Raw genomic sequence first — 12901 nt, 5'->3', positions numbered from 1 at the left:
GGGCAAGCAGGAGGCCCCAGGAGCCACCCACAGTGGGGAACAGGGGCCTCCCCGTGGGGCGGGTGCTGCTGATGGTTCGGTTCTGGGCCCCTCCCTCTAGGAAATGCTGGACATCATGAAATCCATCTACGACATGATGGGCAAGTACACGTACCCGGCCATGCGGGAGGAGGCCCCCCGGGAGCACGTGGAGAACTTTTTCCAGGTGAGACGGGCGGAGCCGGCCGGTACCAGGGGAAGGGCCCAGGGAGCTGGGAGCCATGTTCAGATCAGTACAGAGAGATGGGGAGCCCCAGGTGTGCCCCTCCCCCTTCCACACCCCAAAGGAGGGGAACCCCTCCGCCATTGAAAGTGGGGGACACTGTCCCGCCAGGGAGATCAGGGTGGGGGTGCTGTCCTCTCAGTGGGGTTCAGAGGGGCAGGCAGGGATCAGAATGGGGGGCTGCCCCCCATTGGGCACATGTAACCTCTCCCCTGGTCTCCGACCTGCTGCCGGGCCGTGGCGCTGTGTGCAGAAGATGGACCGGAACAGAGACGGGGTGGTCACAATCGAAGAGTTCATCGAGTCCTGCCAGAAGGTAACGTCGCAGCTCGCTCCTGGGCCCTTCTCCCCGGCCCGGCCCGGCCCTGCCCTCTACTGAAAAGCCAGGCAGGGCCGGTGCTTGGCGGGGAGAGCTCTGCAGCCCCATGGCCGTGGGGCGGGGCCGGTGCTTGGCGGGGGAGAGCTCAGCGGGCCCCATGGCCGTGGGGCGGGGCCGGTGCTTGGCGGGGAGAGCTCTGCGGGCCCCATGGCCGTGGGGCGGGGCCGGTGCTTGGCGGGGGAGAGCTCGGCGGGCCCCATGCCCGTGGGGCGGGGCCGGTGCTTGGCGGGGGAGAGCTCTGCAGCCCCATGGCCGTGGGGCGGGGCCGGTGCTTGGCGGGGAGAGCTCGGCGGGCCCCATGGCCGTGGGGCGGGGCCGGTGCTTGGCGGGGGAGAGCTCGGCGGGCCCCATGGCCGTGGGGCGGGGCCGGTGCTTGGCGGGGGAGAGCTCGGCGGGCCCCATGGCTGTGGGGCAGGGCCGGGTGCACTCCCCTGGGTGCCAGACTGATTCAGTGGCGTGGGGTCGTGGCGGGGGGCGTGGAGCCAGCATTGCCTTTCAGTTGAAACCTAGGGCTGCGGGTGGCCTCTCGGCTCTAGCGCCGTGGCCCGCGAGCCTGTGCCCTCGCCAGCCAGGGAGTGGTGCCCTGTGCCTGGGGCCGGCCCCGGGACCCAGATTTTGCGGGCGGAGCCGAGGCCCCAGCGGGGGTTGGGTGGGGGGACGGGGAGAGGCCAGCCAGCGGGCCGGCTCCGTGCGCCCTGACACGTCCCCTGCTCCCCCCGCAGGACGAGAACATCATGAGGTCCATGCAGCTCTTCGACAGCGTGATCTAGCCGGACCCCCGGACCCCCGGGCAGGGCTCCTGCTCCGCTCCCGCCTCCCCGAGCCCCTCCGGCTGCGCAGCCCCCGCCACAGGCTCGCCGGGCGTGCGGGGCGATGCCTGTGACCGAGGGACCCTCCGCTACAGCTCTGCCTGCCCTGGGGACGGGGGCACCCTGAGCAGCTGCCCCGGGGGCCTGGCAGGCAGCCGCTGGGCCCCACCGGACCTTCCCGCACCCAGGGCCGGGCTCCAGACAGCTCCCCCCGCCCTGCTGGGCCCCTGCACCCGGTCACAGCGAGCACTCGGAGCTGGCCCCTGCCCCAGCCCCAGGGCAACGGGGGGGACCTGAGCAATACCCCGGATGGCTCGCTGCAGCGCCAGCCATTGCCAGCAGGGGGCAGAGCATGCCCGGCCCCTCCCCCTCCCCTGCCCCACTCCCTACAGATGCTTTGGTCACATGAGTGCCAGTCCCACGCGCCCCCCCCCCCCAAACGCTGGCCCAGGGACATGCTGCTGCCGGGGGGTGGGCAGCAGGGCAGGGCCCGGATCCCCTGGAGGAGGCTGGCAGGCTGGTGCCCCAGGGGGAGGCGCCAGCGGGAGGGAAAGGCGGGGGCTGGGAACGGCCGGGAACGTGGCCCCTGGGGAGTGCGGGGGCAGTGATGGGCGGGTGCCATGCCCCAGCCGCAGGGGGAGCCTGGGCATCGCAGCCCCCAGAACAGGGGCTTGGCTGGGGGGGCTGGCTAGCGACTGCCCAGCGACTGCCCGGCCTGCTGGGGCGCCAGGAATCCAGCGGCACGGCGCCGGGCGGACGGGTCCCCTGCAATGCTGACCCGGGGGGGGGGGGGCTGTCTGCGCCAGGGCGGGGGGCCAGCCTCTCTGGGCGGCTTTTCGACTCCTTGCCTCCCTGCTGGCCCAGGGCCCCGCCTGCGCCCTTTGGCGGGCGGCAAGGCTCCCTGGGGCCCAGCGGCTGGAAGCTGGGAGCCCCGGGGGCTGCGGGGACGGCTCGTCAGCCTGCGTGTACCCCTCCTCCGCCTGAGCCCAGCCAGCGCCGCCGCGGACAGGCTGGCACCTGGGGCCTCGGCGGACGGGGCGGGGCGTCCCCATGGGGTTCCAGAGGAAGTTGTGGCCCCATTTCCTGCCCTGCACGTGGGGCAGGTTCCTCCGGCGCCCAGCTGCAGATTGGCTCCCAGCGCCCGCACGTCTCTCTAGGGCCGGGCGGGGCCGGCTGCAGCAGCAGGGCCCACCAGCCAGCTGCTCCGAGGCGCTGCCCCCTGGCCTGCCCCCCGGTCCTGGGAGCTGAGGGGAGCTGGGCTCTTGGCCTGGGCCGCGGTGGGAGAAGCGCTGCTGTCACACCTGGGCCTGGTGGGGCAGGCACAAGGCAGAGCCGGGGCAGGCTGGGAAGCAGCCCCATGGCCAAGGGCCTTCGGCTGGGCCAGGCGGGGCTGGGCCGGGGAGGGGCGGCTGGCCCTGGGGCGTGCGGGTGCAGGCAGCGTGCCAGGCCGGTGCCCGGCTGCCCTCTCCGGAGCGCCCCAGCCAGAGCCCGGTCACAGCGCCGGGAGGCCTGGGGCGCGGATTAGCCCACCTAGTTCAACCCCCCGGGACGATCAGCACTGGAGCTGCCCTCTGGGCCGGGCCCTGGCCCTAGGAGAGGACCCCCCCCCCCGGATCGCTGTCCCTCACTCCCTGCCTGTGAAAGCCAGCTGGGCTCTGGCCTGGGCGCGGGGCTGCATCGCCCCGGCCAGGGCTTTCTGCAGGCGGGGGAGCCGGGCTCCGTGTCCCAGGAGGATGCTCCGGCGGGCTCCAGCTCCCAGAGGGGCTAACAGTGCTCCCTCGGCCCCGCCCCCGAGATCTCTTCAGGGCATGTTTTTAATGCTCCTCCCCTTTGTTCCATCTGCCCCAGGGCCCAGCTCTCCCCCACCCCTCGCTGGCAGCTCCACCACAGCCTGGGCACCTGGGGGGGTTGCTCCTCTAGCCCGAGCAAGGGCCCCTTCGTGGGCGGGGCTGAGCTTAGCTCCTCCCCGGGTACCTGCTGGGCTGGGGGGGGCATTGTCCTTCTGGCTGCCCTCTTGTTCCTCTCCCGCCCCGTGCGCTGGCGACAGCTTTCAGCGCCGGTGCCCCGCCCCCGGCCGCATGGCATGTGCCCCCCACCGGGCTGCTGGGCCCCACGCGCCGCTTCGCGTTTTCAACTCTGTATATTTTGTATAATAACAATGATGGAAAGTCCAATAAAATCCAACCACAGTAGCTATGCACCACCCTGCTGGGTCTGAGCGTCTGTGGGGCGGGGCCCGGGGCGCTGCTGGAGGGAGGGGGGGTGGTCACAGATATCGCCCTGAGACTGTCCCTTAATGTGCTGATCACACCACTGAGCCCCCCTGCCTGCCTGTTGGGGCACCCTGCCCTGGTCTCGTCCCCAGCAGGCCACAGCCCCCCGCAGAGCAACCCCGACACGGAGAGCCGCTCAGCGCGGGGAAGGCTCATCCCCAGCGGGACCAGAACCCCTGCCTCTGCAGAACGCTTATACTGAGGCAGCTCATACACTGGTCGCTCCCGTTGGCAATGGAGAAGGGAGATCATTGACTCCAAGGGCAGGAAGAGCCCACAGGAGTCACTGTGTCCAGCCCCTGCCCAGAGCAGGACCAACCCAACTCAACCAGCCCAGCCAGGGCTTCGTCAGGCCAGGACTTACACACCTCTAGGGATGGAGATTCCACCCCCTCCCTCGGGAACCCAGCCCAGCGCTTCCCCACCCACCTAGGGAAAGAGTTTGTCCTAATAGCCAACCTAGACCTCCCCCACTGTAGCTTGAGCCTATTGCTCCTTGTTCTGCCATCTGCCCCCACTGAGAACAGCCTCTCTCCAGCCTCTTTGGAACCTCCCTGCAGGAAGTCGAAGGCTGCTCTCCAATCCCCCCTCGCTCTTCTCTTCTGCAGACTGAACAGACCCAAATCCCTCAGCCTCTCCTCATAGGTCTTGTGCTCCAGCCCCCTCAGCATTTTTGTGATGCTCAGCTGCTGTCCCTGCCCAGGGAACCATTATCTACACCGGGTTTATTAATAACAAAAGTGATTTGATTAAGTATAAAACGTGGGATCGAAGTGAGAGCAGACAGATCAAAGTAGGTTACTAAGCAAAATAAAAGCAAACCCGCCCATGAAGCCTAACACACAGCGGCTACGGCTACACTGCAGGCTTCTTGTGCAAGATGTGACGGCGCGTCAGGGTCCCCCTGGTCTTGCAGCCCCGGAGCAGCACGAACAGACTCCTCCAGCCAGTAGAACAGAGGGGTTATTGCTTCTCCAGGATACAGCCCAGCACAGACGTGACGTGGTTACAGGAGTCGGGGCCAGGATGCCTCAGACCCCTTGAGATGGGGCGCCTCGGCCCCTAGACTCCAGCCCCCTCCTTAGGGTATGTCTACACTACAAAGTTAATTTGAACTAACGGATGTTAGTTTGAATTAACTTTGATAGGCGCTACACTAGCGCTCCGCTAGTTCGAACTTCATTCAAACTAGCGGAGCGCTTAGTTCAAACTAGGTAAACCTCATTCCACGAGGATTAAGCCTAGTTCGAACTTACTAGTTCAAATTAAGGGGTGTGTAGCTACTTAATTCGAACTAGTGGGAGGCTAGCCCTCCCCAGCTTTCCCTGGTGGCCACTCTGGCCAACACCAGGGAAACTCGTCTGCCCCCCTCCCGGCCCCGGACCCTTTAAAGGGGCACGGGCTGGCTACGGTGCCTGTGCCAGGTGCAAGCCTGCCAGCACCCAGCCAGCAGACCCTGCACCTGGCACGGATCGATCGAGCCAGCCACCCGATGCCCCCCAGCCCTCCCCCTCTTCCCGGGACCAGGCTGGCAGCTCCCGGGAGCTTGCCCGGGACCGCAAGAGGCGGGCACCGGCCTGGTCTAGTGCGGACATCATGGACCTCGTCCACGACCTCTGCACTAGGCACAGGAAAGTGGCCGTCTAGGGCAGGAGAGCTGCCAGCCTGGCCACCCAGGAGCAGGTTGGCATGAAAATCAAGGTGGTCCCCTGAGACCCCCGACCCTGAGCTTACAATGGCCGTACTGGGTCAGACCAAAGGTCCATCTAGCCCAGTAGCCTGTCTGCCGACAGCGGCCAACCCTAGGGACCCTGGAGGGGATGGACCGAAGACAGTGACCAAGCCATTTGTCTCGTGCCATCCCTCTCCAGCCTTCCACAAACTTCGGGCAGGGACACCACTCCTACCCCCTGGCTAATAGCACTCCATGGACCCAACCTCCATCACTTTATCTCACTTCTCTTTAAACTCTGTTTTAGTTCTAGCCTTCACAGCCTCCTGCAGCAAGGAGTTCCACAGGTTGATGCTTTGCTTTGTGAAGAACAACTTTCTGTTACTAGTTTGAAGCCTGCTACCCATTCCTTTCCTTTGGTGTCCTCTAGTCCTTCTATTATGGGAACTAATGAAGAACTTTTCTCTATGCACCCTCTCCACCTCACTCGGGCTTTTATAGACCTCTATCATGTCCCCCCTCAGTCTTCTCTTTTCTAAGCTGAAAAGTCCCAGTCTCTTTAGCCTCTCTTCATATGGGACCTGTTCCAAACCTCTGATCATTTTAGTTGCCCTCCCCTCTCCCACCCTCTCTCTTCCCCTCTCCCACCTCCTTTTCCCAGTCTCCCCGACTTTTGTTCAATAAAGAGAGATTCTATTTTTGAACACAATTGTCCTTTATTTTTTACATCAGGAAGAGGGGCTAGGGAGGGGTAAGTGGAAGGAGGTGAGGGAGGAATGGGGTACGAGCTCCCGATGGGGAGGACTGGGGTGGCTCTGTGGGCTTCTGGGGGTGGAACCTCTCCTGCAGCCTCCCAATTGCCCCCTCTCCCCAGATGGCAGCCTGCGGCAAGTGCAGCAGGGCTGATGGCCGAGTGCTGTGATGTGCCCAGTGTGGGTACTCCGGGCAATCCAAGCCAGGACTGCTTTGCAAGCGGGGAACCCCTGAGAACTGTCTATCCGGGGTGGGGGTCAGGTCCCTTTAAGCGCAGCCCTCGGCTAGCCTGAGACAGCAGCTCCACGCTCTAAGTCCTCATCTGATGCCCTGCCGGCACTGCTTCCGGCCAGCCTTAACCCCGGTTCAGGGTCCACTTAATGTGGACATGCTAGTTTGAATTAGCAAAACGCTAATTCAAACTAGTTTTTTAGTCTGGATGCGTTAGTTCGAATTAGCTTAGTAATTCGAACTAAGTTAGTTCGAATTAGCGCTGTAGTGTAGACGTACCCTAAGTCTGTTTCCTTCATGGTTCCAGCCCAAGACTGCCCCTTCCCCCAAACACTCCCTTCCTTAGTTCCCTGGCTACCCTCAACCGGTCAGACCGGTTGGGTCTTTGTCTACGTGAACCTCGGCAGCCCACCCGCTGGGCAGTGCTCCGGTCACCAGCCCGTAGGGGTCGCCCACAGCCCACGCATAGTGACCAGCAAGGTATTGGCACTGCACACACGAGTTCTTGCACAAAAAGTTCTTGTGCAAGTGCCCGTCCACACTGCCATGTGCTTTTGTGCAAGAGCATCCTCATAGCAAGAGGAATAACTGAGCAAAAAGCCCGTGTTCTTACGAGTTCCTGTACTTTTTCTTGCACAAGGGTGTGCTTGTAGCGTGGACGCACCGTGCGGTTTTGCACAAAAACTCTGCCGTGTCGCCATAGCCTGAGTGACGTGGGTGCACGTCCGCATGTCCCAGCCCAGCTCCTAGTCCGGGGGAGGTCTCAGGCCAGAGCTGCTCCTTCGCACCGGGGTCTAGCAGCTCCTCTCCACCCGCCGTTAGGGACTCTGGTGGGGCAGGCTGGGAACCTGTGGGGCGTGGGAAGCCAGCTGAAGATTTTCATTGCTGGTTTGCAATGCGTGTTCCCAGGGCGGGAAGCTCTCGCTCAGTCCCCCTCCCCTGGGGAAAAGGACCGAATTCCGGCTGGACTCCAGCAGCAGGTGCCATGGTCACGTGGCTTTGGAGGCCAGCTGGAGCCCAGGGAGAGCAGGGCTGCGCGGCGCCGTGGCCCAGCCCCGGCCGTGGCGTTCGTACGTAGCCGGCCCGGCCCCTGCCTAGCGGCGCTAGCGCAGCAGCCAGGCGCCCCGGGGGCTCCCAGCTTCCCACGGCGGGCCACAAAGCACAGCCCAGTGTGGCAGTCATAGGCGTATTTCCATGGGCTGCAGTGTCGTGGCGGGGGGGCTCCGCGCACCATCCCTCGGCCGCGCTCCTGCCTTCACAGGGTCCCACCCGGGCACCTGCAGGCGTTGCGCAGAGAGCTGCTGCAAATGCCCCAAGTTCCCTCGGGTGCGATGGCCACACCCAGCACTAGAAAGGCCCAAGAGCTGCCCAGCCGCCGGGAACCGGGGTGCCCCCTGGGGTACCCTCCCCCAGCAGGGGTGAGTCCGTCCCAGCCCTGGCTGAGGTGCTGCAGCGCCAGCTTTCCGTAGCGCAGGGCCCTGGCTCGAGCCTGCGGTGGCTGGGGGGGCACTTTACCCAGGGCCCCCCCATGGCGGTCGGGTCGCAGGTGAGCGGGTGGCACGTGGACTCGCAGCACCACTCAGCGCTGGCAGCGCCATCACGGTGCGGGGAAGGACTTGCCCACCCCCCAGGCCCGTCACCACCGCTGGGATCTTCGTGCTGGGCCTGAGCCTACTCACCGCGCCCAGCGCCCGGAAGCAGGGACGGGGTCCCAGGCTGGGACACTGCGGGGCTGGGTAGCAGGACTGGGAGCAGCCCTCAGGCTGGGGGGGCAGCCCCCTTTCTCCGGGGGGGAGCAGCAGAGCATCCCCGCAGGCCGGGGCCTCTGTGACCTCCCGCCCCGATTCATTTGCACGTCGGTGTTTACAAGGAGAGGGGGGGCCGTAGGGTTCGGTTTTACTCCAACCCCCCACAACCGCTGGGTGGCCATCGGCCCCGCTCCCCGTGAGCACGTGGGGGGTTCAGCCGGGCAGCCGCCCCACACTGGCACTCAGCCCCGGCGGCCCAGGGATCGTCCCTCCGGCGGGCTGCTATACAAGAATTCCTGCTCCTCGCAGAGGCTGGGTCGGGGCTGTGGCAGTGCAGCCGAGCCCCAGCCTGGCGGAGGGGACCTAGAGCCCGGCCCTGCCATGGGCTGGCTCCGAGTGCCCTCTGGTGGCAGAGGATGCTCAAACTCCTCCTCAGCCCCCCCAGATACCCCCCCCCCCCCGGAGCCGAGTGCCGGGCAGCTGAGGCCAGCGAGTGGCCGGGTCAGCGGCCTCCTCCATCTCGCGGGCCGTAAGTTGCCCCAGCCAAGCTGCTCTCCCGGGACAGGGTAGTTGCGCTCGCGGCGCTAGAATGTGCGTGGGGAGCCGACTGCAGGCGTAGCCCAGCTCCCACGGGCAGCGTGAGCAGCCAGCCCGCCCCACACGCCCCGGGCCCTGGCTTTGCACGCGGGTCGCTCGCGTCAGAGCGGGAGGGAGCCAACGACGCGGATGGAATCTGGCGATTCTGCCTTGGGCCACAGAAAGCAAAGTGTCTCGGGCGGGCCACACGGGGAGCCCAACGGGCCTCGTGCGTCTGCCCATCACTGCCTGAGCCCCTCGGCTCTCCCCTGCCAGGAGGGGAGGCAGCGCCCTGCCACGGGAGCTGGCAGCCCTTAGACCCATGCTTCCTCTTCCCCGCCCATCTAGCCCCCATTGTGTAGCGGGAGGGGGGCAGGGCTGCTGTCTGGCCGCGGTGAACAAGCGTTACGCTCAGACCAGCCGGCCCTGCACAGGTGCTGGGGGAAGAGCGCTGGGAAAGGCCGGGGGAGAGAAGGGGAGGCCGGCAGGGGGGCTGGCTGGGGGGTTTTCTGTGCTGAATTTTTTCTCTCTCCCCTTATGCACTTTCCCTGGCTGCTCACAGGTCTCTTCTCCCCACCCCCCACCCTGCCCCAGCTGCGCAGCCACCCGGCTTGAAAACCCCTGAAACTTGCAGTTCTGCAGGATGGGCGTTCGGTTGTTGACACGGGGGGACGTGTCTGGGCGAGTGACTCCCCGCCTCGCCTTTACCAGCCCACGCCGGTCGCCAGCCCCACCCCTCGGCTTAGAAACTGCCCAAATCCGGGGCCGCTGCCAGAGTTCACTTGGTAATGGAAGGGGTGCTCTGGGCCTCAAGAGCGTTTTCATTTCATACCTGATGCAACAAGCCCGGAGGTGCCGGGGCTCGGAGCTGCCAGGCCCAGAGGCCGAGGCCGTGGCTCAGCCGTGGCTCTGATTCAGCACGGCATGTGGCAAAAGACCACTCTTAACTATTTAGTCTTTGAGGTGCTACTAGACTATTTGCTGTTTTTTAAGGATTTCCTGTTACAGACTGGCTCGGCTTTCCCTTTGAAACTTACCTCCCCAATGTCCTCTCTCTCCCCCCCGCTCCAATTTTTTTCCTTCCTCCCACTTCCCTTATTTATTCTTGGTTCTGGACATCCAACACTCCAGTCACCTGAAGAAGTGGGCTGTGCCCAGGAAAGCTCCTGATCCCATCGACATGTTTTGTTGAGCTCTAAAGAGCTACCAGACCGTTGGTTGGTTTTTAAGTGTTTCCAGTATTTTCTGTATAATTCATGATGCCAGGGCGCCTAGTGTCTTGGACGGCATCTTTATGATTTTAAATCTAAATCAATATCTATGGAACTGCTTGGGCACGGTGGGTTGAGTTTGCCCTTTGGGCTGTCTGTGGTGTTGGTCCTGTCAGAACATGCAGGGCCAGGTTCTTAGTGGGTGTAAACTGGCCCAACTCCAGGGGAGTCAATGCGGTGCCAGTCTTCACCGGCTTAGGGTCTGCCCTAGTGGGGCTCACCCAGGGTTTGGAACACGTCACATTGCACGTCAGTAACGTCGCCTTCTGGCGGCCTCGTTCATTTCACCCGTAACCCACGCCTCCCGCTCACCCGCCTTGGCTCTGGGATGCCTGCTGATGTTGTTCTGTGTGTCCCTAAGCTGCGCCTTGGAACGTGTTCTCCCGCTGACGATGGCACGTGTGCAGGAAACACCAACATTACCACAGGCTCACAGCTGTCCACCCCCTTCTATTTGGCTGCATGGCTGAGAGGCCAGACCCACCCTGCTGCACAGAACTTGCAACCAAAGCCTGCGGCTGCTACTGCTCAGCACGCGGCACTTTCCAGCCCTGGGCGTAGGAGGGCCTGCTGCCGAGGATGCAAGGGAGCCAGGAGGCAGCGCGGCATGACTGGTCTCCCTTCGGTTCTCTCCAGAAGGGTATTGATGATGAGGCTCCAGCAAGCCTGCAGGCGTGTGTCTGTCCATAAGCCTCTCCGAGTCGGCCCGTACAGCTCTGTGTCCGCCCCATGGTCACAAACAGCACGTCGCAATTGCCGCTGAAAGGGCAGACAAGGGAAGGAGGGTGGGTCTGAGCCACTCTCCATGTCGGCCTCCAGGACTACTCAGCTCCCGTAACAGCTCCAGGAAAGTGTCAGAAGCCCCCGGCACCCTGTTTTGGGGGGGGGGCGCACATCCTGTCAGTCACATGATCACCCTTCCATGTGGTAGCCCAGACCAGCCTGGCTAGAAGCCTGCTCTATCTTCTACAAACAGCACAGAAAAATAAATGGCTGGACAACATGGGCTGGGACCCTAAAAACACCCAGAATTCGGGCTATTCCCTCAACCTCTTGGACTGGAAATCATGCGGGGGGGAAGCTTTCTTGTCTGAGTCCCCACACATCCGCATTGGTGAGAACGTTCAGGGGAAGAGACTTTGTCTTTTTGGTGGCATTCCTACCTTGTTAGCATGTGCTGCATGGAAATAACCCCCCTCCCCCCCTCAAACGACCCAGCATGTGGGGCTGGCCTTGAGGTTCAGTCTTTGAGAGAGGAGGGAGTGGCTTTATGTGATGTCAGCCGGGTTACCTATGAGCAAAGAAAACTTCTGTGTGTGGTGGTGTGATTCCCTTCTCACTGATAGTGGTGGTGTGGTCCTTTTCGACCCACGCAGCTGCTCAGAGTTCGGGGCCCTGGGGATGGACGTGCCAAGTGGATGGAAGCTGGTATTTTCACTGTCTCGTTTAGTTCCAAGGAATGTACAAAGTCCTGCTTCTGCAAACAGATCGGGAAAGGAGTAGCTGCTTAGCTTACAGGCCCCTCTTTTCAGCCAGCCTGCCTGGACCAGAACCTCTTTGTATGTTTCCTGCAGGCACTACTGTGTGCTTGCAGGCTACTGCTCGGTTGTCATGCTGCCTCTGTGTCCAAGTGTCTGTGTTCTGCCTTCTTGCTCTGCCTCAGGCACACAGTATCCCCTGGACCATCGTGAAGGGCTTCCCCCGAGGTGAGCTCAGTGGCTAGGTTCCTTTCTGAATCATTTGTGTCAAATGAGGTGTGACCCCACAGACCCCCCCCGGGGATTATTACAGTGTAGTCCATCACCGGCCTGCCCCCAGCTCTGGCCTGTGCCCTTGCGCTGTGCCATTTCAGAGGGCTCCGGTGTGCCAGGCACGCGGGGGTGGGGCTGCCGGCCCCGCTCGTGAGGACGCTTCGCTGCAGGCTCTGCAGTAGAAATCTGCAGCAAGAAGCTGGGATTTTTAGCAGTTGCAGGGTTACATTTCCACATGACTTTTGACAGCCCTGGCCCGTTTGTGCTGCACGTGGGGGGTGCACCGGCTGGGGGTCCCAGCTCAGCGGCCCCAGAGCCCCTCACTAGGGCATGGGCCCGTGCCCGCCTGTGCAAACCGGAGCGTGTTCAGGTGGGATCTCCCCGGCCGTGCAGGCGGGGGCTGTGGTGCCTGGCCCCCCAGGACAGGGCAACCCACCCCGCCTGGCTCCACTCCAGAGGGCGGCCCAGCAGCTCCCTGCCCCACTGCTCCGAGGTCTCCCATCCCAGCCGGACCCAGCGGGGCCCTGCTTAGCTAAGGAAGGGCAGCAGAAAAGCCACGCCCAGACACAGGGAGGGCGGGGCTACAAGCCCGGGGGGCGGGGCAAACCTGCTACGGAAAGTGGGTCAAACCCTGGGAGAAGCGCCCCTCCCCCATGCGCATGCGCACTGAGAAACCCCAGCTGCCTGCCTCTCGCAGGCGCGTGCGCATAGGCAGAATAAACACACCGACCAGCGCGAGTTAACTGCGCACGCGCGCTTCCCCTCTCGACGCTTGCGCGTTAACACTCTGCCGCCTCTCCCTTCCCGCTCTGGCCTCCGCGACATGCGCAGTAGCTCGCGAGCCTCTCTCTGCGCACGCGTAGTGCGCCACCACCTCATTTTCCCCTCCCCCTAGGGCCGGATGCGCAGGCGCAGTAACACCCCCCCTTCGGGCCTCAGGCCTCGCGCATGCGCGCTAGGTGGCTGTTCCCTCCTGAGGTAACACCGTCTCCTCAGCCCGTTGTCTCCTCAGACGCTCTGCGGGTGCCGCGGTGCCGGCTCGGGGCGCCAGGTCGCTTTCGGACCGGACGCGAGATCCCCGGGGCGGCGGCGGCGCCTTCTCTTGCCGAGCGGGCGGGCGGGGCGGCGCGGACCGGTTGGGGCCGGTTCCCGCGCAGGCGCAGGGCCCCGTAAACA

General features: G+C 63.9%; 1 protein-coding gene across 3 annotated transcripts in view; it reads left to right on the top strand.

Annotated features, from left to right (window-relative positions):
* The window catches only part of KCNIP2 (potassium voltage-gated channel interacting protein 2), an 82124-nt gene extending 78476 nt beyond the window's left edge, over nt 1-3648 (top strand). For all 3 annotated transcript variants that reach the window (XM_089780255.1, XM_089780256.1, XM_089780257.1), the window contains 3 exons: nt 101-205; nt 516-578; nt 1364-3648. In XM_089780255.1, the coding sequence (XP_089636381.1) occupies nt 101-205; nt 516-578; nt 1364-1411 (216 nt within the window). In that variant the 3' untranslated portion in view covers nt 1412-3648. The remainder of the gene's footprint in view (nt 1-100; nt 206-515; nt 579-1363) is intronic.
* The last annotated feature ends 9253 nt before the right edge of the window (nt 3649-12901 follow it).

This window comes from Pelodiscus sinensis, chromosome 8 (assembly GCF_052426305.1).
Source record: "Pelodiscus sinensis isolate ZL-2025 chromosome 8, ASM5242630v1, whole genome shotgun sequence".
NCBI lineage: Eukaryota > Metazoa > Chordata > Testudines > Trionychidae > Pelodiscus > Pelodiscus sinensis.
Note: the sequence above shows the minus strand (reverse complement) of the source record. Positions and strands in the feature narration are given on the sequence as shown.